This window comes from Ceratosolen solmsi, unplaced genomic scaffold, assembly GCF_000503995.2.
Source record: "Ceratosolen solmsi marchali unplaced genomic scaffold, CerSol_1.0 scaffold23, whole genome shotgun sequence".
NCBI lineage: Eukaryota > Metazoa > Arthropoda > Insecta > Hymenoptera > Agaonidae > Ceratosolen > Ceratosolen solmsi.
Genome location: NW_011948430.1, coordinates 2,020,726 through 2,046,315, shown reverse-complemented (window position 1 = coordinate 2,046,315; position 25,590 = coordinate 2,020,726). Strand labels below are relative to the sequence as shown.

Sequence of the window (25,590 nt, the reverse complement as noted above, 5' to 3'; positions counted from 1 at the left end):
ACCGGGAGCCTGGAAAAATGAGGAGCGACGTTTTTGTTGTTGTTCGGAGTGCATCGCCGAGATTTTGGATCTCGTTTTAAAGAACAATAATAATACCATCATCTTTTCCTCCTTTTTCTTCTTCATTTTTTTCTTTCTTTTCTGTTTTGTTTTTGCTGACACTTTAGGAGCACGACAATGCTGTCGTTTCAAAATAGCAATCTCTTTTTGGTTCGGATTTTTTATTTTCCATTTTTTGCGATTGGGAAATTAAGTTTGAGGAGGCACATCGATCATTTCGTAAATTCTGCTTACAAATGTATTTTCATAGTTCGTTTGAAATTTTATACGTCGCAATGGAAATACAGCTTTGACCTATTGTTTAAAGAAAATAAATTCCCTACTTCGTGGATCGGGTCGTTGGAAAACTTTATAGTAAACCCATTGTATCCTTACTTTACAATCAATTTATTTGTTAAAACCCTACCTACGTCACATTATTATAAACACCATTGCAACTTCGATAATCTTCTCGTTTGTAACGATTGCTAGAGGAATGCATTCTATGGACTAGATGTTATACATTCGAATATGTACGCAAATAGCTGAAGTTTAATCTCAAAATAGGTAGACTAAAAATACTGCAAGCTACAACTAACTACACACATACGTAGGATAGTCGATCGGTGAGTTTTCGAAAGAATAGAGTAATAATATATGAGGCGTTTGTAATTGTGATATAACATTGAAGGGTATCGCAGTTTCGATTGACTATATCAGCGATTACGAAGAAATTATATAGTACTACTTTTATTCACTTTATAAAAAAAAAAGAAAAAAGAAAAATGAACAAAAACAAAAAGAGAAAGAACAAAAAAAGGAGGAGAAGGTTGACTTTTTATCATTGACAGTTTATGAGATTCGTATTGATGGAGAATGAGTCGTTCCTCTGATTTCCCATTTCCTTGTACACTTGGACAGCTCATTTTTTTTTCTCACAACGGCTAACAACATAGACGATCGCGTAATCGTCCGATTTTGTCACTTTGCAAAAAAGCTATATTCCATTTCTGATTATTGTCGATAATAATTATACACGATTTGTCACGAGAAAGGATTCGATTGTTTACGAGGTCGGCAGTATAATTTCTGAGGGTGCGCGGGTGATCGGCATCGCCACGGGCGTAGCTTGAAGTTGGTGCGGTCAAGAGCGAACGAGCGATTGTCGTGAACGACTAATGTGACTTTTTGATGGAAATGAAAAATCGGGGGTGAAAAGTAGCTATTGTGGCGAAAAGTATCGACACCTTAAAGACAGATTTCATTCAATGCTAATATACGGTCAATTGTAATTAGGGAATGGTATTGATTTAATCCAATCAAATCCAAAAGATATTGATTACGTATAATTGTTGATGGTCACTGGCATCAATTCTATTGAAACACTTATTTGAGAAATGTGTTGGTAGTTATGAATATACGTTTACGAAGCAGCGCTCCCAAGACTTATCGTATATTGAGAAATATAAAACTCATCGCACGAAACATTCTAACGAATGAACTTATTATCTCGTTGTTCGTATTCTATATTTGTTTATTCTATCCATTTGTTATATTCTTGCAATGTCGTTGCATGTACGAAAGTCATGTGACGCGGAGTCTGAGCGCTTGCGAAAATAGAGCACGGGGATGCGTTGTTTTCGTCTGCTTTGCCCATTTGCGCAAAGTTGGGGATCGCGAGTCTTTTGTGAGAGGCGACACTTTTGTGTGGAGCTAAATTAAAATAGCGGCTAATCTAATCCTTGGGATTTGATAGGGAACGCCCTTAGGCAGTTTTAACTGGTCGCGAGACGTATATTATTTAATCGGCTGGAGGGCACAAGTTGAATAACATTCTTTAGTTGTTGTCAAAACGCAATGTAGCGCGAAGAGAAAAGTACGACGACAAAGGCAATCATGACTATTAATTACGTTATGGCCGTTCACATCGAATTAAAATGTCGTCACTTTATGCTAATTATTGCAAGGTCGATGGAATTACGTGGTCAATGGTTTGCGGGAATCGGCAACGCTTCTTACCTTTCATTCAAGAAATACTCATGATAAATTTGTTAACATAGATAACTTAAACTTGGATGTCCTTACAGCTATTGACACGCAAATTGACGCATAATAATATGATGATGATGAAAAACGTGTTTTTCTAGATGAAGACGCAAGCGGTGACAACGTGGAGGCACACGAGCGAACACGGGAAGGAGCTATCGGTGTTTTGCTGGTGAGAATGGTGAACCGTGGATCTCGATGAGGATCCGCGGTAACGCGTACCAAGGCGCGACGAATCAAATTGGCCCAATCGCCATCATCCCGCCATCATCCCCCCTTAGCCCAGACTTCGTCGTCGTCGTCGTCGTCGTCGTCGTCGTTTCCGTCGGCCAGGATACGTGAATCATTTCGGGGCCTCATCTACACTGGGAAGGATTGAAAATCTATCGCTCGATGTATTTTTTTGTTTTGTTTTTGTTTTTGTTTTTTTTGTTTTTTGTTTTTTTCTTTTTTTTTTTTTTTATCGCGCTGTGGATATTTCGATTGTGCATTGGACGGCCGTTCTCGTGTTAATGAAAGTTTGATTTGTCAACGAATCGCTCATGGCAGTGGCTAATCTTTTTACGTGAAATTATCCATCTATGTTCATAGGATTACTCTACCTGTATAAGTATGAGATGAGATAATTGAATTCTTGAATTGTAGTTTAAGCGTACGAGATGCGGCAAATGTTCTCAATGAAATATGCCAAATAGAGTCGAGCGAAATGTATTCAATGGTTATGCAACAATTATCTAAGATTTCACATTAAAAACGTTGAACGAGTTTTCCTCGCACGACCAATGAACTTATACGTAAATTCTCTATCGAGCCATTCATTATTAAGAGATAGATGTCATTGTATGACTCAATGAAAAGAGAGAACCAGCACAATATTGTATTTAAAAAAAATCTCCTTTCCCAGTGTATCTTCGAGCGCGCGATTAGAGTGAAAGTCCAATAATTTTCTTTTAAGATGCGTAGTAAGCATACCGAGAAGACGCGTACCTTCGTCAAAGTGTCTTTGTGATAAGGTCGTGCATCTTGTTTGTTATTATACCTTTATATTTTCTTTTTTCTTTTTCTTTTTTTCTTTTTTTTTCATTTTATTTTATTTTATTTTTTTTTATTTCTTTTATTAAAAACAGCTTCAAATAAAGGTACCCGAAAGTAACCGTGTTTAAGACGAGTAATCATCCCAGGATGTGGTCGTGTTCTTGTAGGATATTTAAGCGGGACAATAATTGTATAATTTTTGGTATTTCTTGAAATTTCTTTATAAAGGATATATGCGTGGGTACGTGGGTGTGCGTGCGCGTGCGTTTTGTGCGTGCGTGCATGTATGTACGTATGTACGTATGTATGTATGTATGTATGTATGTATGTATGTATGTATGCATGTATGTAAGTATGTATGCAAGTATGAATGCATGTATGTATGCATCAGCAGTCTGTACGACCGAAGTTGGATTCTTTGTTGTATTTCTACGACAATTTATATCTGTCGCTACTCGTTTGAAGACATCAATCTCTATATGCTCTATATCATCTTAAGTTCTCTTATGTATTGTTACTTGTAATAGCTGAAATAATCTGCTCTGATATATATATATATATATATATATATATATATATATATATTTCTGGCAGTCATTTTACATTACGGTATTAATTAAATTAAGCGTTGTTTTAACTATGACTTGTCATTGTAATTACTCTAGATGTTTCGATAGTATATTGTTAGAATGAGTGAATCACTGTTTATCTGTTGAATTGCTTTGATTGACGGCTGCCTAATTCTCGGCACTTTCTCTAGATGTTAGATGTTCGTGGTCGTATTTGTGGCAAAGACGAGAGCGTAAAGTCAAGAAAATGAAGCAAAAACGTGTAGCTGAGAGTATGATAAGAAATTTTCATATCGTGAGTATAGGTTTATCGGTGTCGTCAAACGAGTAGCGACGAATAGAAATTACCATAGATACGTCATAGAGTCCAACTTCGTGTGTAGTCGACTGCCCAGTCGTGCAGCCCACTGATACACACAATGAAATAAATAAAGAATGCCTTCGTATATCAAATGATAATAACAATGATACGGGGATTATTTTTCATAATATATAATAAACTACTTTCTTAGAAGAAAGCCTATCTTTTATTAGGAATACTTTACATTTGTATAAAATTGCCAAATTCATTTTAAGTTAACTCGGGATTTCCGTTACGACAAATATGTTATTATAAGATAATTATTTTTAATATTTTTAATTTATATAAAGCAGCATATGACGTTTCTTATATCAAAGAACTTAAATACTCCAAGTGACAGTTATTAAAGTACTACTGTGAAGGAAGTATGCGAAGATTCTTGTGTATCGATTATTACGTACATACTAAAGCTTATTTACATTAGTTATAAATGTTTTTGAATGTAACTGACAAAGCAAATTCTCCTACATAACTACATTAGACTATAGGATTAAGATTTTTTTCTCTATTTTTTAATTATTTTTTTTTTTTCTCATTTAAATGATAAGGCACTCTGACGGTCTGCGCGCGTCAATTTTCCCGAAGAATTTACCGTACAAGACAGAATACGCAAAATCTGGGAAGAAGTATGTACAGGAGGAGACTCGCTGATCGCCGATCATCCTAACTCCGTATCTACACAAGATCGTCCATCCTAACCCACGTTACACCCATTCCTTACCCATCCGACCGGCAATTCACCATCATCACATGCGCGATGGATCTCGTTTCTTTCTTGTGATTATTTCACGCGCCCCCTGGCGTCTCCATTACTAGTCACGCGAGCAGCAACGAGCGCTCGACTAGTAAATACTCGGCGCCCGTTACAGTATTAAACTTCCTTAATAATTTTGATGAAATTTATCAAGTGCATAAATATATACTACATAATTAAATAATGAAAGCATGCAGTTAATGAAACAGTTTATACAACTAGTATACTACGCGACAAAAGCACAGTTCAATCGCGAATGATATAGGAGCGAAGGCTTTCCGCCAAATTAACGAAATATAATGGAAACGTAGGAATAAGGACTTGAACTCCTTCTTGCGCTCGAAAGTGAGGAACCGATTTAGCTGTTTTCTCGATGATGTAAGCCTTGTGAGCTTATAAATATGTCAATAAGCTCTTTTACAAGAGAAATGGAATGTTATATTAATTGGAGATATCTTGTGAATGTTTAATCGGTAAAGCTGATAATGCGGTAATTGACCAATAATTGGTAAGAAATCAAAATATGGTTCAAGTTGAGCAGAAAATCTTGTTAAGTTAAAAACATTGTTGCTAATAATATATATATATATATATATATATTTGCTTTTTAATTGAGAAATGATTTTGAAATAGTTGTGTAAAATTCATTTACAACAAGTATTACAATGTCATGAATCATAAAAAGATTGGAAAAAACATAACTGGGCATTCGGTATTTCATAAAGATATTTTTTTGTATTAAAATTGTATTAGTCTATTTTTCAAAAAGATAATTAATGTCTGATGTTTCTTTTGTAAAAGCGCATACTTGTATACATATATATATATATATATACTTATTGTGAAAATCCTTTAAAAGCGGAGGACGACGGCGAAAATTCCGAAAAAATGACCTTCATTCATTTGTAATTTTTCTACATGAGAGATGTGTTGTATTGTCCAGGTGTATGCGTGTGCTAAGAGGTTGAGCGAGTCCTTCGATTATTATAGAGGACTTGAAAGAATTTATGTACGAAGAAAGGGAGGAGTGCAAAACGGGAAAAAGCAAAAAGTTAAATGTTCACGAGCGTACACATTCATTCGCTCAATTTCATTTCATTATATCTCTATTTCATCTGTCTGTCTGTCTGTCTGTCTGTCTGTCTGTTTGTCTGTCTGTATATCTATTTATCCGTTTGTCTCTCTTCATCACTCTCTCTCTCTCTCTCTCTCTCTCTCTCTCTCTCTCTCCCTCTATCCCTTTCTATCTACCTATCTCTATCTCTGTCGTTCTATCTATAACATTCAACCCTTTTTTATATGTAAAATGCGTGAGTATGACTGAAAGCGAGTGCTGGATGATTAGCGACTAATTGCAATCTTACGATAGTGCTGACTTGCATATATGTGGATTCGATTGGCTAACGAAGATTGCAAATTTCCAGAGTTCTATGTGTATGCAACCATCCGATCTTTATGCGTTAATATTTTTCTTGTATTTGGACGATTTGTGCAAAAAAAAAAAAAAAAAAAACTAAGTCGCTTAATAGTGGATTTGGCTGAAAATGAAAATTTTTTAAATTTTACTTTTAAGTTTAGATGGTAAACAAAGTGTCATTTATACATCCAGAAAATATTTTTATATCGTATGGTAAAGTAATATTTATTTTGTCTCAACAATAATATCCGTCGTACTCGGTAAAGACAAAATAATAATTATATTTTTTTTTCGAAAGAGGTGACTTTTAACAAGGAAAAAATTGCATTGAAACCTGCTTTTCTGGATGTAGTAATATTAGTTAGGTGAATTTTATTTTATTGTCATTTACGGCAAATTTTGCATTTTAATAATTTTTTTTTTTTTTTTTACCGTTACAAAGTATTTCCTATAATCATTTTCATAAAGTGAGAAACCGTTTAACAGTAAGTTTTAAGCATAATTTTTTTTTAATTTTTTTTTTTTTTTAATTTTTTTTTTTTTTTTTAAACCCCCAATACTTGAGGCATTTAGATGTTGTTAACGATTGGCAAAATATTTTTATTCTCGTTGAAACAATGTCCGATAAATGAAAAATCTAATTTTCATCCTAATTCATTTTACCTTTCGACTAAGATATTTTAACGCAATCAAACGTGTTCAGCGTGTACTCAACAGCAAAGCTAGATTTTTAATGAGAAAGTGCAATATATATGAAATATACATTTGATAGACGCCCATTAAACGAAAATAATACGAGAACGTGCGGATTTTCTTTAAAATTCTAACCCTTTTCCACTATGTTAGTATGAAAATAGAACAGAAAATTGATCCGCCTTGCATCGCCAAAATAATTATTACCTAATCGAAGCGCAGGTGTATATGCACATTATAACGTGAATATACGCATGTGTAAACCGTATAAGTCTCATTTATAGAATAAAGATATATTAATTATTGTCACCGATAATCACTGCGATATAGCGTTGCACTTGCCAGTATTATAGTCAGGATTAAAAATATAATGAAATAAAAATCTATGCAAACATCATTTTTCAACGTATTTCTTGTCAAGGCAAACATTTTGAAATTTTATTCGGAGATCTATGCTCCATGTGGAAATCGTCGAATGAACAATAACATAGATCCCCTGAAAAAATATTGTTAAAACATATAAGTTACTTTTAAATCAATATTTACGTGGATATGCTTTTAAAATACTTTGAAAATTGTACGACTTATTTATTTCATTAAAAAAAAATTATCTGCAAAATGGCTCCAATGTCACTTCGATGTAAAACGTTTAATTTATCAGTCAGTGGAATTATAGTTTCAAAAAAAAAAAAAAAAAAAAAAAAAATGTTTCTTTATTTCCAACAGATATGACTATGTAATTTGCCTTATTTTAGCCATTAATTGAACGAAGAATCAATGGCACTTCTTTTCAATTTGCCTTCAATTACTTTTAATTATATATATACATCTTTAATGGGTGCAAAGAAAAAAAGAAGAAAAAAAAAGAAAAGATAAAAAAATTAAAAATACATAAATAAAATCATTTAAAGACTTGTACGCCTACCTATAAAAAATATGCGATGTATGTTTAGACAAGAAAATTTTGAAACACCAGTATCAACTACTCATTCTTCTGCATTATTAAATATTATTATTTTCTGAATCAATAGCTACGTACGCAAAGGAAAAGCCTCGATATAGCGCTTTATAGATTTCAAAATAAAAATGTTCTCGTTGCACACACTTAAATGTAAGTTTCTGAATATTTATTAGTATTTTTAAAGATAAATGAAAAGAAAAAGAGAAGAAAAAGTGAGAAAAAAAAACATGTTACTTCTAATTTCGTCTGGAACAAAGATCTCAAAGTCCTTATAATTTTTATAATGCCCGAGAGAAAAATTTAGATGCTTCTCTTATGACTTCGTGTTTTTCTACTGGTTTGCAGGTGCGAAAATGCCCTTGCGCATGACACATGTGAGATTAGATTGTGTGTATCTGTGATCGTTGAGCTATACTTATAAGCAAACAAATAACGATAAATATAAACCTTTACATAGGTACATTTTCTCTCCCTTTTAGACAGACCTTCATTTGCATAGGTGCAAATCTATATAAACTGACTTTTTTTCAATTATTACTATTATATACGATGAGCATAAGAAATCGTTTATTAAGCGAGATTTACATTTTTCTTGTCGTGAAAAATGTATAAAAACAAAAAAAAAAACAAAAGAAAAGGGGAAGAAAAATTGATGGAAAAAAAAATACAAATTGAACTGAATCTTAACTTGCTTGATCACGAGATTAAACGAATATAATTATCGTTGAGAAAACTTTTAAGATCAAGAACCAAGTGCTCGATTAATATTGAAAATAAAAAAAAAATTATACGAAAAACAGTTATTTGCACATTATTATTATTATTATCATTATGCGTCCCATTTTATCTCCCCTATTATTCAGTTAATGAAGATGCTTGCGTAAGTAGTGGCATTAGATAGCATAAAATCGTGCTTTTGCCAATATCGACAATAGTTCATTGGCCCTATCGTTTATAATAGCAAATTTTAAGTTTCAAAATTCCTATTAAATATATATATATATATATATATATATATGATTTTTATTAATCTATTGGCAATTATCACGGTCTATCTATCATTTAGCTGACAAATTTTTATACATTCTTCTAGCGAGTCTCAAATTATTAATAAATAATCACACTTTAGTCCAATTGTGAATGATTAAATAAATAATGATTTTCATACTTCGGTGCAAACAGCGATTAAAGAATGAAAATAGCATAAAGATATGGAAATTTGAAAAATCATAATACTGAAACTTTTTTTCACGAATTATCGTTTGACCATTTGAAAGCTCATCAGCTCGTGAAAAAAAAAATCGTGTAACGAACAGTCGGTAAAATGCCTAAGCGAACGTTCAATGAGATATATATTAATCGAGATCGTGACAGTGATGATGTCTTGGCCATTAAAAAATTAACGAATTTCTTTCACGTCGCTTAAATACTTTTACTTCCTTTGCTGAATTGGTCAATCGTCGACCGAGCTATTATGAACGATTAATTAAAACCTCATCGCGACACAATTATTAATAAGTAGTATCAGCACAATATCGACAACAGTATTTTTACAACTGAAAAAAAAAAATTACAACGAAGGAGAGAGAGAGAGAGAGAGAGAGACCGAGAGAGACCGAGAGAATACGAACGGGAATTATAATGTAACAAGCAGTTAAATTATTCCCGCCGTGAAAAATTCATATGAAATTAGCGGTCTTTTTATAGCTAATCACACCCGAGTACAAAGAAAAAAAGAAGACAACTCGTATGTAAAGAGCGTTAACATCTCACGAGGGGATTTAGAGGTAAATGTATGTATATTTAGCCGTGGAGTGCACCGTTAAGAAGCGCCGTTGGGCAACGCCTTATCCGTCGCCTCGCGTTTTTCCATTCGGACAACGCGTCGATCGCCCCAGGCAATACCCAGGCAACGGCAAAAACGACGAAATATAGGAGCGACGGGCGTTGCAAGTCGAGTTGCCCCATTCCAAAGACGTGCTGCATTAAAACATTATAATACTCTCGCTAGAGGTTCCCGATAGTGGCGACCGGGGAAATCGGGGCGTGTCGCGGCCCTCTATGTTCGGTGCGAGAGAACCTCGGCCTTCATTACGTAATCGTGCGCTGTGTCCGGTGCTCTCGCCTCCCCCGGCAGTACCTCGAAGATGAGCTCCATGAAGGTCTGTGCCCTCTGCCACATCCCGGCGGCCCACCGATGCGCCGGATGCAGATCCATCTTTTACTGCGGCCGGGATCACCAGAAGGCTCACTGGAGGACCCACGCTGCCAGCTGCAGACCTTACAAGGTTCGGATCCTCTAGTGCGATTGCGATTGCGATTCCGTTGCCGCTGCTCTCGGCTAAAATGGCGAGCGGCTAAATCTCGGCAATTGCCTATTTGTTTACGGTCGTTAGCCGCTGCTCGTCAACTAATTCGCGCTAGGTGGCGTCCTTGAGCTCACGAAAGGAAACTATGTTGAGAGAGACGCGTTATGGCAGTCGTAAATGCTGATATGTTGTTGTTGTGGTTGTTTTTTTCTTTCTTTTATTATTCAAAGTACGGCAATATTGTGAGTGGTTTGCTCAAGAATTGAGATCGTTGGTTAAGAATCTTCTTGGGCACGGCTGCATCCCGACTAAGGGTTTCGAAAATATTCATGGACCCGCGAGTTGGCCATTAAAGCCAAGCAATGCATTCTTAGCTGTTACAATAATAGGTCTAATAACTTTTTTCCTTTATTTTACGCGCCTTATGCAGCAGCGTTCATTTGCCGTAGAATATTTTCAGTATCAGGCGTGCGACTTCGACATGAATGTCGAAATTTCGAAAACATTTAGGAGATTTATTTAGTTTTAAGGTCGAACGAATGTATTTGATAATAATTGGCTTGGCTTTTCTTTTCATTTTCCAAAGATTAATGAAATTTTTTCTTGTTTCTTTCGTTTTTTTTTTTTATTTTTTGTTTTTGTTTTATTCGTTTTGTATTAAGTCTTAATACATTGAATACTAACATTTACATTTGATTAATGGAGCTTTTTCACACAAACTGTCCAAGTTTTAAAACTAACACACAATCGAATGCACAATTGATTATAAAGAAATTTTACTACATTTTTAATTACCGGTGTACCGTCATTATTGAAGGACAACATTTACATTTGGATATATTGAAACAGATTTTAAGATTTTCGTATTTGAATAAGTTATAAGAGCACATTTTACTTTGGTGATTTTCGATAATAATCAATTAGATTGAAAGCCAATCACTCGCGTTAATAAATTTGCCATTTCGAAATGATGCTTAATTTTTTTTTTATTTATTTATTTTTTTGTTTTTGTTTTATTACAATTGTGATTGGCTTTGCAATTAAATTGATTTTAATATTACCTTTGGAACTTTAAAAAAACAAGCACGCGATTGTCATATTCGGCACCATCATATTTGCGAAGAAACTAATTATATTTCATTGCTTTTTATTATCTTACCAATCTATCACAAAACTAATAGTCAATCAAAGTTAACTAGCAAGCTTGCAAAGAAATAATGAAAATTCTGCTAGAAAAATTTGTTGCCCTAGGTAATTGAACTAAAATTGATAACATTCTATGTATATAATTGTACTTTACGAAATCTTTATTTTATCATGCATACGATCGACTCATTACACCATGAAAAAAAAAAATTCACTATTTCATTATATCGATTAATAGTATTAATTGCTAATAAAATTTATATAAAAATACATTATATTTCGAGGAAAGCTAGTAATGAACGATGTACATACATATATATATATATATATATATATATGTCGAGTGATATAACAATGACAATATCAATGTCATTATTATCTACTTTAGAAAATAAATACCTTTAATATAAAATTTTAAATAAATTAACATTGTGCTATAGAAAAATATTGATCCAAATCGTCTATATTGTAATAAATTTTAATACCTTGTTTACGTTTTATACGTTTGTATTATGATTAAATTGAAAATTGAAAAAAATATATTAATACTTATATGTTCACGATTATTAGTATCAATGAACATTGTTGTTAAGCAATTATAAAAGTTTCTTGCACAGATAATTTTATTTCAACATTCAAGATGAAGAACGTAATTATGAAAGTTGAAAATATAATCTTTCGTATTTATAGAAAGTAATGTAACTTAAAATCTATCCGCGCTTATTCTACTTTTATATTTAAAAAAATTAAATACATTCGGTTGCCTTACTTCTATCTATTTGTGTTAACTAAAAATCAGTAAAATTAATAAAAATAATTGGGAAAAAATTAATGAATAATTAGATAATATAAATGATGAAAAGTATGATTTGTTATATTTTAAGTGGTTTATTTATTGAATGAATGTGATAAAATTCTGTCATATATACTTTCTATAACGATATTCTTTGCAATAAAACAGAAAGTTTTCGCAGTTTTTTCATTAAAAATAGTGAAAGTTTTCCGAAAAGTTGCTAAGCTCTTTATTAATAGTATATATATATATATATATATATATATTTTTTTTTTATTGTTCAATAGAAATGAGTGTAACATATATTGCTTCTGTCTTTTTCTACATATGAAGTATAAACTGAATTATTATGATAGTTACGTAATAAATTGCAATGAATATGCAGTAATCATTATATTAAATTGTAGTATGAAATTGAAAATTCTCTTGATTGTCCATATTATATTTTCATTTTAACATTCTTATAATTCTTATTTCAAATATTAAGAAACTAATATTTACAACATGAAAATATCAAATAATTGAACATTAACTCATAATTTTTGGATGTTTTCTTTAAGATAGTGAATATATCATAACGACAACAACAACAATAACAATGAGTACATAATATGAGAAAAAATAATAACAACTCTTGATATATGTTTAATATGCTTAATATTTTTCATTATATATATACCAATCGGAAAATTGTCATACTTGAATAAAATATTTGTACTATATAATCAGCACTGGGTCGAATGATAGGTAGATACAACAAGGCTCACATGGGTTGAAGTAAATGTGAACATATGCTTATGCAAGAGTAATAATTTATAATCTCACTCAACATAAATACACTTTCGTTATTCGTGTCGTATACACTTTTTTTGTTTTTTTTTTTTTTTTGTTTCTTTTTTAATAGTAACTGTGAATACGAAAGAATTTTAGATTTTATATAAAATTCAATCAATGTTATTAGAATAATTTTATGAAACTTTATATGTAATGTTATTGTGGGTTTATTTAAAATATTATTTATTCAAGTATTGGTCATTGTAGTTGAAATTATGAAAATTATGTAGCATGTATGATGTTGTTTCATACGTTATTTTCTAATTAATATGATTATTAATTCGGATTCATCAGAAAATGGAAATTGAACTGAAAATGAAAATTCATTTGCAAAAATGGTATGTTAAAAATGCCTAATACTACGAATGGTGATATTTTAATTAGCGAAACACATAGCCGTTCTAATACCAATTAAACATTTATAATACGAACAGTTATTTTTATTGCCTTATGCAATTAATTTTTACTGCACAACTCTTTATAAAATTTAACCGGGTAAAAAATATTTTACAACCAATCGGTATAAACAACAAGTTAAACATCATGTCAATCGGAGTTTATGTACTACAGGTGTGTATATCATATATATATATATATATATATATATATATATATATATATATATATATATATATATAAAGATAATTTTACATTAAGTAATTTTATTTTATCCAAATTGACAATGCTTTACGCAAATGTAATTTAAAACGAATAAATTTATAGGCATGCTTATGTACGGAAATGAGTTAAATTAACACAGATATGTACTAATGGCAGTCACGGAGAGTACGAGTAGGAAATAATTTATCAAAACCGTTCGAGATCCACGTTGGATTAAAATAATGCTCTATCATCTCTCTTATTCAATTTAGTTTCAGAATTCGATTTACACAAGGGAATAGAAACATGTTTCTCTAAATAATATAGCTCCCATATGTAGATCATCTAGATTTCGTGAGGGGCAGGAAAGAAATTGTAATTGCAAATGCAGAATAGTGTTCGAGAGTCGGAAAATAAGTATAATTCAACATAATCCAAAGAGAAAATGAAAGATATATAATTACTAACAGGTTCTGATTATATTACGAGGATGTTCACCTTAAGGCTGCCGGTATAGTTTTAAATAAGGTCGAGAAATTCAAGTATCGGAAACTTAATAAGAAGAAAAAAATAAAAAAAAAATGTAATAAAAAAAGAACTGAAAGTAAATAATAATAGAGGAAATTGCGAAAAAAAAAAATTAAAAAAAAAATTCCAACGGAAAATTACGTTATTTTATAAAGAAACTATTAAAATCTTAGCTGTTGTCGCGTAACTTGAAAGTCATAATTCATGATTTAATGTTGCTCGTATAGCTGTGCAGATAAAAAGTATTTACCGTTGTAAAATACGATAAAAAGTTTGATATTTAAAACAAAACGGAATAAGTAAAACGGATGTACGTGAAATTATAATCACTACATTCAGAAACTCTATACTTTGCTTAATAGCGAAGGAATGATTGAATTATGTACGTTAAACAAAGGAGAAGAGGGAAACGCCACATACGTATCTCTCTCTCTCTCTCTCTCTCTCTCTCTCTCTCTCTCTCTCTCTCTCTCTATATATATATATATATATATATATATATATATATTGTAGCTAGATTAAATAACAAACATATTTCATTATAGAAAATTACGTTTTTCAATATAACCCACTACAGATGTGCAAATACTACCAAATTAAATAATAGACATTCTATAGTTGTAAGTATACATAATGCAAAAAAATATTGCAGAGTGAGGTTAGTCAGCCTCTGAGCGACGGAGAATCTCGCAGGCGAAATGCAAATAATCATAATTACACGCTCGTGTTTCAACCAAGCGTGTATTTCTTTATCCTTGTACGATAATCGCCTAGCCCCGATAGATCCTTTAGACCCCTCCCCTCTACAAATAATCATTTCTTTTGTGAAACCGCGGAATTTCAGTTAATGGAGAACAGCATCCTTGGCCGTCACTATGTCGCGCTGCGTCGCATCAAGGTCGGCGAAATCGTGATAAAGGAGGATGTGCCTCTTCTCGAAGCCCCCCAGCAGGATACTTTGGCCGTCTGTCTCGGTTGCTACGCGATCCTCACATGCGAAACCGCGAAGCCCTGCGACTCCTGCGGATGGCCACTCTGCCTCTCCTGCAAGAAACACGGCCCCGAGTGCGAGTTCACCAGCCGCTACAAGGACTCCAAGGTAGGCTTCAACCGATTTGAATCGGCAGATGTCCGGAGACGAGTGTGTGCGCTTGGTATTTCCCCCACCTCGAGGCGCGTGGCTTGCCAATTGCAGTCAATTAACGAGTGCGCACATGTTTATTTTGTTCCGCCAGCGGCACGAGACCAATCGGTCCGAAGGGGGGAGTCCGCCGGGCTTCTCCATCCACCGGACACTGACATGTTTATCGGAAAAAATTACGTTTGAGGAAGCCGGGAGGCAATTATTAACGCGAATAGATTCGGTCAGTTGGCGATTGTGAGTTTGGGGGGTTTACGAATAATAATTCGATCTTGCATTACATTTAATTCATAAATTTTTTAGAATAAGTTTTATAAAAAGGTTTTACCAACTTTTTGCATTTTACCTTTCTCCGCGAAGCATACGGAGAGGTGATTATTTACGTGATAAGGTCATAGCGAAGCGAGTTGCGATGTCATTATAAACAAGCTATCATGTATGATTCATGTACGTTCTTATTGCAATGTAATTAAAACAAAAAAACAAAACAAAAATCTCTGATATGGCATTTATGATTATTTCATTTTTTTTTTTTGTTTGTTTTATTTTAAGGAAAGATCGGTAGCCTTCGTGATTAGTAGGGGAATTCAGGCCTTCTGAATGACAAAATATTCTTCTTCGTTGGCTTAGTGAAACATTCGTAGATAAGTAATTCTAAGACTTTAACAAACTGACATAATTCAAAAAGTAAATACATTAGGCTTTTTGAATGTATTTCGCCATCGTGACATCGTAAACCCAATAACGGCAACAAAGCCAAGTCTATTGCTTGGCCAATATTCTGCTCTTCGCCACTAAAGTCGAATTATTAAAAATCCAATAATCAGAGCAATAATTGTACTGCATTAAAATATTTATGTTTATAAGATAAGATTCATCGACTATTCGATAAATATACTGTTCTTTCTTTTCTTTTTTTTTATGCAGTCACTCAAATTATTAATGAAAGTTTTTTTTTCTTTTATGTGCCACCATTCTTTTTTCATAATATTTTTGGCATAAAGCGAGACTTAATTAAGGTCACATTGTTATTATACTGTCGCTCTTACCGTTTCATTAGTACGATGTATTCGTAAGTATCCATATTGATAGAAATTGAAATAATAAAAGCACACTATCGCACTACTATCGTGTTACATAGTATTCGTATTATATTCGTATTTTCTTATTTTATCGCTAAGAATAATTTAACATGATATGAGACAATATTTACTAAGTTATTTGCTAGAGTGTCTACATTAATTGGAATTGACTTATATTGAAGTTTTGTACATATAAGATTATGAATTAAATATAACGAGAACACTATGTGAAACGTAAGGAAAGTATTAATAACTTTACTAATCTGTATATATACACACACATACAGCATGTAGCACATTTGATTTACAGTTTGTTTATTTTCTTTCAAAACCATGTAATGTTATGTGTACAAATAGCTACAAATATGAGTAAAATTATCGAAAAAATTGTCGAAATGAAAATTAGATGCATTTCTATTGTTTGTTTTTATTAGCTTGTATAGACTTTGCTTAGAATATCTAATTTACTCTCCATTCATAAATTGCATATTATAAAGCCTACTAGCATATTAAAATACAAGCTGTAACAATGTTTTAGTAGCTATATTCTTAGTAGCGTAAGTTCACGATTAATAACTCGGATTCTTAAGTAGTTAAGTGTATATTAAGAAAGCTTGGTTTTTCTAGTTATAAAAATAGAGCAATTGGCATAGTTACAATTGTTTTTCATCGTAGTATCGTAAGATTAAAGTATCCTAGACTCGCGTATCTTAAAGAAAATCATCTGCATATACATATAAAGTGGTCTGGTCAAACGTCTAAATGAAAAAATTCAATACCATAATTTATAATCTTATTGATGTAAAATTTATAATCAAGCAGTTGATTGGTATTGAAAGAGAAAATTTCCGAAAACATATTTAGTAACAATATATTTCATCATCATTTTACACATTCTATAAATTACGATTACTGATTTTACAAAATTTACTACTCTTTCATAATTAATTTCTATTTATAAATATTAAATTTAGATAAAGAAATAAAAAAAAAAAAAAAAAAAAAAAAAAAAAAAAAAAGAAACTAAAATAGTTCTCGCCATTTTACGTTGCTTAATATTTTTTTACATTCATTTTTACTGTGTTTTGCAATAAGACGTAAATATTAATTTGAAGAAATAAATTTTATATTTAAAGCTCACTATAAAATATACTTAATAATTAATGCTAATTTGTTACTAAACACAATGTAAAATAAAAATATAGTAGTCACAAATTCGCGTAAAATATAATTACGGACATTTGAATATTTTATAATTAAAAAAAAAAAAAAGTTTCCACATGAGATCAATTTCATTATTTTATAATTATAATCATGGCTTAATTAATAAGCCTTATGTAACAATTGATTAAAAATAATTTATATGTAATAAGAAAGTAAAAAAAAAAAAAAAAAAAAGGAAGAAGAAGAAGAAAAAAAGAAAAGACAAGAATACAACTTATCAATGTTAAAAGTAATTAGAGATTATGATTGGGATAATGAATCGTTTAAAAATTTTATTTTAATAGGAAATATTTTATATTTTATAATTATTCCTTGATATGCGTGAATAGTTTTAAATAAAAGTATAAAAGTAGAATGAAAGTTGAAACGAAAAAAATGTGCAACATTAACGAATTAAACATGAGAAAATATAAAACTAGAACAAAATATAAAATATGAGAAATAATTTGAAAATAAATCCAGCAGAGTAATATAGGTATATTTATATTTATGATATTATAAAGCTGCGATGAACATTTTTATTTCAATTAATGTAAGTTGTGAATTAGTATTTTTTTAATAATATTATTGGCCTGCTGTCAAAATTCTAATAACTTAATAAAGTCAATAAGAACACACGGGGACGCGATATTTATAGAATTTCTAAAAATTTACTACAATGCCGATTCGGATAAAAAGCCCCTGTCTTTATTGTAAAATATTGTATGTAAAAGCGAAATAAAGGCCGAATTAATAAAGTAAATTATTAATTTCATTTACTACGAAATATGACGCGTTCAAAGAAACAGTCTTAGATATTGCTAATGTGTGTGGTTTTATGATATATGAATACGGTTTATGACTACGTTTGAAAATAGAAAATAATTTAATTACAAAACGTTAAATTAAAAAACATACATTTATATTTTTTTGTTTTTGTTTTTTTTTGTTTTTGTTTTTGTTTTTTTTTTGTTTTTTTTTTGTTTTTGTTTTTGTTTTTGTTTTTGTTTTTTACATCAAATATACTTTTATGCGTTTGATGCATTTGTCGGTGAAATAATTGATTTTTAAATTTAACAAAAATACCGCAGTTTAATCGTTTAGTATTTTTGTGGTTATTAGAATTTGCAAATTTGCGTATGAAAAAGCAAAAATGAAATAGAACGAATAAATATGTTGTTTTAAATTATAGGAATATTTTGTTTTTGCAAATCATGTAAAAATTATTTTATTTTATATTTTAAAAAAACTAAATAAATAAATAAATAAATAAATGTTAGTGTATTTAGATGTTATTTACGATTGAAACGCGCAACTTCAATGATAAGGTGTGCGCATGTATTAATTGGCATTATTAATTAGATAATAAGGCGAATGTAATAACAGAGATGCCTTGGGACTATCACATTTGCGTTTATTACTTTGTACTCAAACTAATTATCGAAATAAACATTTGCATTTTCGCATTCCTATACTCACTGGAAATTAATTTCACATACGTACTGTAATAGTGTATATTAATTATTTGTTACGCGCACTTCCTATCTATTTATATTTGCCTGTTTTTCTCATTTTATGTCAGCATTATACCAAGGCTTATAAAATTTAAGAAATGTTTGCTATCTAGCGTTTTTACTAAAAGAGGAAAAGTAGTATTTTAATTTCGTGCTGATAAGAATAAATATTAATGATAAGTAAATGAATTCTGTTAGGTGTTTTGAAAAAACGCAAATAAATATAATTATAGTGGTAGTTGTGGTGGTGGTGGTGGTGGTGGTGGTGGTGGTGGTTGTGGTTGTAGTGGTAGTGGTTGTAGTAGTAGTAACAATAGTATTAGTAGTAATTTTAGTAATAGTAACAACAATAATAAATAATATTCATAAAGAGTAATAGGAAAAATTGTTTAATTAGACGTTAAGAAAGCGTTACAGAGTCATATTGATAAGTCGTAGTACATTATTTAAATCTTTTTCGAGAACTCTCGTTTAATTGCCTTGAATATTAGATTGAATGGAGGATGGAGTAAATCCGGTAATAATATCCGTACTTTTTTAAGGGGATCCTTCTCTCCGTTCACGACGATTCAATTAGCCTCTCACGCCACGTCAGCAATAACCGTTCGACGTTAAATGCCCGTGGCTTGGCAATTCTTGTCATTCGGTCATTTCGTCTAGCAAAATGAAGCATCGATATAACGAATGAATATTTACATTATCCATCGTAAATTGCATAAGTTATAGATCTTATAATCTTGCGAATGGTTTGTCGAAACTCGTTATCCTTAATAGCTCGTCGACTTTCCGCCCAAACCACCACATAGCACTTAATCGTTTTAACAATCCGTAGTGAAGTATCGCTAGTGCAATATTGCTGATGTAAATGCAGTTTCACAGTATTGAAATGCAGAATTGTAGCGGGCCTCTGGCCTCAGTGCCAATCTCCTTTCGCAGAGCCGCGCGTAGCACTTTCGTTTGGACTTTCGAATGTAGTATCTATCGGCTCCTTCGAGGGTAACACCAGTGTGGCTCCAACCACAGTCCTCGTCCCTGAGGATATTAAGGAATTTTACGCATATATCCGCATATATACGCATATATATTGCCAGGCAGTCCCTATGTGCCGTCGGGCTTGATGTACATAATATCATTAGACGACAGTGTATGTCCGACAGCATTTGACTCTATATTTTGATTAATTCTGATTAATCGCGCCTTTATTATCGAACGCCCCTCGTATTATTAGATTAAATTTTTGAGCAACCGTCGATACAGATATGGATATTTAGATGAAATGGCGGCCAACATTTATACGTAGAATTTCTTAAAAGTATACAAAAAATTTTTCACTACATTCAACGAATAATTCAAAATAAATTTCTATCGAATTTACCTTTAATCGCTTATTTCGTTTAATTGCGAGAAATTGATAATTTCAATGAACGCATACACAGGGAAAATTCTTTCAACGAAAGTCGATGAATAAACTCGGCGGCGCAATAAATTATTCGTGCGAAAACACTGAAATCTTGAAAATAATACTCTAATTAACGTAACGTATTACATCGAATCATGAATCGCACTTGAGAAATAATATTAATTCCGCTGTTGAGACGAGAAGGTCAAATAAATTTGGCGCCAAAATGGTTGTAGCCTATTAAATAAGCGCAAAGAGCCATTGTCTCGCGCAAAAATGTGCGATTTAAATCCTTATCGTGACTACAATCCTTATCGTCTTAACACAAGCACATTAATACGGTAAAGTCTTAATGTCACATGCTTAATAATATTGCGATTTGAGTTGAGCGACGATTTGCATAGGTTTCGATAATGGACTTCGGGGTCACGCATCCAACGTACAAGTGCATCGGAGCCGTGCGAGCACTTTCTTTGCGTGACAACCATCCCCGCGATTACGAGCGATTGATCAATTTGGCAAGCGAAATCGAAGAGGCGATTTACGAGGAGGCGCAACTGATAGCCCAATTCATCAAGAGGTTCTTCAACAAGCTGGTCGATATCCCCGAGAGCGACATTGCCAAGATCATTGGCATTATGCAGGTGGGATATTCGCTTTCACTTGAGAAAAATATTGACAAGAGTTTGCCCAAGCCTCGCCTCGCAACCGACAGCTTTTACAAAATGGCCGTATAAATGTATAAAACCTGGGCTTTTATAAAATCGGCCGTCTATCCAACGTAAAATCACACCGTCGTTAAAACCGCGCTAAAGCCCATTACTCTCCAATTAATATGAAATTATGAAATTTGCAACCCCCATTAAATATAATACACTTGGGCTTGGTATTGTTTATAATTAGATAAACGGCCACGAGATCCCAACGACCGAGCCATCCCATGTAGCTGTGTACGATTTGTCATCTTACTTGGAGCACAGTTGCAAAGCAAATTGCTCAAAAAGTTTTACCAATGCAGGTGGCATTATTATTCGGGCTGCTACGACTATCGAAAAGGGTAGGTAAATGAATATATCACTTATCGAATATAAAAATATCGTCCTTAAGAGTGTCAAGTAGTTTGTCAATGCCAATGGAATGTGAATGAAGGGGCAAGTCGAGTGCCGTTCATGCCTTTTCAAATAATAGATGATCGAAGCACTCTCGATGGGACGAGAAACACCTTTTGTAATTATACGGAATAGTAAGATTGAGAAGTACGTTAGAGTAATAATTTTCCTATAGACGATCACATCTCAATATGCTATACCGATCCATTATGGGGTACAGTCAACAGACGTCATCATTTGCTGCGGACAAAATTTTTCGAATGCACTTGTTTACGCTGCTCCGACCCATCGGAATTCGGCACCATGTTCAACGCCATAAAATGCACCAATGGGTAAATAATGCCATTCTCTCTCTCTCTCTCTCTCTCTCTCTCTCTCTCTCTCTCTCTCGTAAGAAGGGAATAAAACGAGACCTCACTCGTCGCAACGACGTCGTCTTTCAGTAACTGTTCCGGCTACATGCTGCCTGAAACGTTCTTGACCATGATGGTCCCGGACTACAAGTGCAACCAATGTGAGAACGCCCTCCCCTCGGACTCGGTCGACGAGATGATCGAGCTAATGGGCAAGGATCTCACGTCCATGATGAAAAACGACATGGCCACTTGTCAGGCCTTTATCAAGAGGCACGCGTCCAAGATCCACCACAACCATTTTTACATGACGGACGTGAAATTAGCCCTCGCCCAACTTATTGGGCAGCCGAGCTTCGGCCTGCTGGGCCTCGGCGACGAGCTCATTCACGAAAAAATACTCTTGTGCAAGAAACTCGATGCCTTACTTACGTCTATTGTACCTGGTAGGCTCGACTTTATTTAATTCGCCGTTTGCGCTGTCTTTGCGCGAAAGAGCATCCGACTCGTTGAATTAAATTCAATTTAAACTTACTATTCATTCGTTGTCTTTCTGTTTTTTGTTTTGTTTCTGTTTTTTCTTTCTCTTTTTGCTTTTCTCTCGCCAATGTTTAACATGCACGGCATTGCATCGTGATAATATTATTTTCAATACGTATTGCCAGCTTTTTTGATATGTCCTACGCACTCTTCGAGAGCGACTTTTTATTCAGGTAAAAAGTTTAGAAAGTACGTGACGATGAATTTCGTAATTTCTAATGCCGTCCCATCTCGCTCGTTACGAGCCACGAACAAAAACAATTGTTGTATTAATCTTTCGATAGACGGGCGAAGGGGGAAGGCTTTCGTTAATTAATTATTTCATTGCAGCTGAGAATAGAATAAGAGGTCTAATATTTTTTGAATTGCACGCTGCGATCGCGGAATTTGGACGGAGACAAGATTCTAATCAATTGTTCGATATTTTACAGGTAATAAAATTAAATTATTTATGATTATTGATGTAACCGAGCGTGCGTAGTTTACGACAAATTATTAAACAGAACATTTTAAATCTCTCTCTCTCTCTCTCTCTCTCTCTCTCTCCCTCTCTCTCTCTCTCTCTATATATATATATATATATATATATATATAAATTTAATTAATCATGGAATCGCGGTTAAGCTTTCGAGTGATGTGGAATTTTGCGTCATAATTAATTGTAAACTTTGTTATGGAAATTTTTATAGCGAGCTCTGAAACAATGTTTTTAGCGAACGATAAAAGCCTTTGTATGATGAGCAACTATAAAAGAAAACTATAAATATATTATTATTATTTTATTTAATTCATTATTTTAATTTTGTAATGTAACACTGTCGATTATCCTACTAAATGCCAAGCAAAAATTTCACTTTTACATTCTTTATAACGAAATTCGAGAATTTCATTACCATCGAGATTTCAGCAATTAATTGATTAATATAATCAATTGTGAATTGAATTGGAAAGTTATATTTCAAGCTAATTTTCACTTGCTCCGTTATAGAATACTAGTGACAACAATCTAATGATGATATTCAAATAAACAATAAATAATAAAGAGCATCACTTTCTTTTTTTATATCGTCAGAATGTTTGATATTGATTATAATGCTTCATAATAATATGCCTAATTCTCCTTTAATTATAATTATTATCTCGCTTAGTTCCACATCTTAACGATCCTAACAAATCATTGAATATCGCAATTAAATTTTTTATAAATTTTCTACATTTACAAAATATACACCAACAACCAATACTAATTTACAACATAATGATGACTTATTTATTGATTGTATCGACTGCCTATTGATCGAACGTATTAAATTGTATTTGTAATAATCGCCACGAGTCGCTAGTTCATTATTATTTATGTTTTCAGGAATCGAAAAAATTCTTAAACGATGCCTATTATTTGTTAAAATACGAGCCTGACATCTTACCAGAAGGTAAAATTGCCAAGATTGCGCGTAAAAATCTTCACAATATGGAACAAATAATACAAAAATTGTATCGAAATACCGTAGTACCATTATGATCTCATAGTACATATATACGATGTGAAATAATTATTATACGAATGTAAAATTTACGAAGGCACGTTCAATGTTAATTTTTATAATTCACTTAGACATATTTATTTAAAATCTCATAACAGAACATAATTGCAACAATAGCTTAACTCATATTGTATTTGAACCGATGACTTTCAATAATCATTATCACTGCGCTAATATAGAAAAAATTTGTTAAAGACGAACAGCATTATCTCGTTATTCTTTTTTTACTTTATTCATTGACACGTAGTATGTTATATTTTTAATTTGAGTAAGCGTTGATTGTCCTCGAGTAGAAAAATTCTGCCTTATTAAATTTGAGCATTAAATTATACGTAGACAAATTGTTAAAACAAATATGTTTATTAATTAAAATCAAGATAATGAATTTTCATGAATTTTATCTTTGTTTTTGTAATAAATAGAATAGAAAAGTAGTTGTTTTAACAAATCAACATGGTTTATTTATTTCATTTATGTAATCAATCGATGTCGTTTATTTCTCTTCCAAAACTCTTTAATTTTCATTTATTTATTTTTATTATTATTATTATTTTTTTAATTTTAATATATACTTAATTTTTGTAATTTTTTTCTCAGCGTCGTAAATGCTCGAGTAGTACATTGTAAGAAGGATAAATTGTTTCAATACTTAATGTCAAGGATGAATTAGATGTTAAAAAACAAATAACTTATATTTAAAATCTTTTTCAAATGAACTACTTAGTTTTGTGTTTGTGTGAATTTTTGAAAAGGTTTTTTTTTTTTACCTTTATTATCAGCATATATTTTAGATAAATGTTAGAATATAATTTATAATTACAATAATAAATATAAGATATTTAAAGTTGGTGTATTCGGAGGAATAGCGTTGAAATTTTGAATTATATAGCCAATTACTACTTATCCACACAAGTTCACAAGAATCTAAAAATAAATAGGTGATTAAAACGTATCCTGTTAATTTAAAAAAAAAAGAAAAAAAAAAAAAAAAAGGAAAACCACGACACTGATCAAAATAATAAAATTCAAAATTGATTGTAAAAGTAAATTAACGAGAGAGAGAGAGAGAGAGAGAGAAACAAGTTATTTAACGACATTTCCCTGTAATTTATTGTTTGTTTCGTCTGGCATAAACATTTAACTTGTAGAAAAATAGATCGCTTTTATGTAATGTGCTCGTGTACTGATTTCTATTTTATATTTATTTGACCACAAGATAATTTAATTTATTATGTCACTTGAGAAATTCGCTGAATTCCTTCCAACAAAAGCCCACGCAATCACTTTAATTTACGTAAGTTAAACACGAATTTCACTTATTAATGCATAATCTTAGGTAAGTAAAATTTTCCAACGAAGTTCAAACTTTATTAGTCGAAGCATAAATTAATAATAGAAAACAAGAAAAAGGTCACGAGTATTCCAATTTGTATAAAAGGAATTTTATTTAGTTTTTAGTGGTAGAGTCGTGTACAAATGCCACATAATCCTCGACTAATGAAAAAATAAATAAATAAATAAATAAATAAATAAATAAATAAATAAAAAACACTGATTTTTATCTGCGAATTTACAATTACGTAAATCTTGGAATTATGTAAAAATTTACAGCCACATAAA

At 31.9% G+C, this 25,590-nt stretch overlaps 2 protein-coding genes across 2 annotated transcripts in view; both read left to right on the top strand.

Moving 5' to 3' along the window:
* The window catches only part of LOC105364099 (hormone receptor 4-like), a 28,129-nt gene extending 25,748 nt beyond the window's left edge, over positions 1-2,381 (top strand). Inside the window, exon 6 of the mRNA XM_011501961.1 lies at positions 2,187-2,381. Coding sequence (XP_011500263.1) covers positions 2,187-2,261 — 75 coding nt within the window. The 3' untranslated portion in view covers positions 2,262-2,381. The remainder of the gene's footprint in view (positions 1-2,186) is intronic.
* A 7,242-nt stretch (positions 2,382-9,623) lies between these two features.
* Positions 9,624-24,035, top strand: LOC105363963 (SET and MYND domain containing, arthropod-specific, member 1). The gene is made up of 8 exons (XM_011501784.1): positions 9,624-10,163; positions 14,930-15,184; positions 20,829-21,068; positions 21,328-21,481; positions 21,709-21,865; positions 21,977-22,332; positions 22,757-22,857; positions 23,793-24,035. Exons 1-8 carry the CDS (start codon positions 10,023-10,025, stop codon positions 23,946-23,948), a joined length of 1,560 nt encoding a protein of 519 aa, XP_011500086.1. The 5' UTR covers positions 9,624-10,022; the 3' UTR covers positions 23,949-24,035.
* Positions 24,036-25,590: the final 1,555 nt, after the last annotated feature.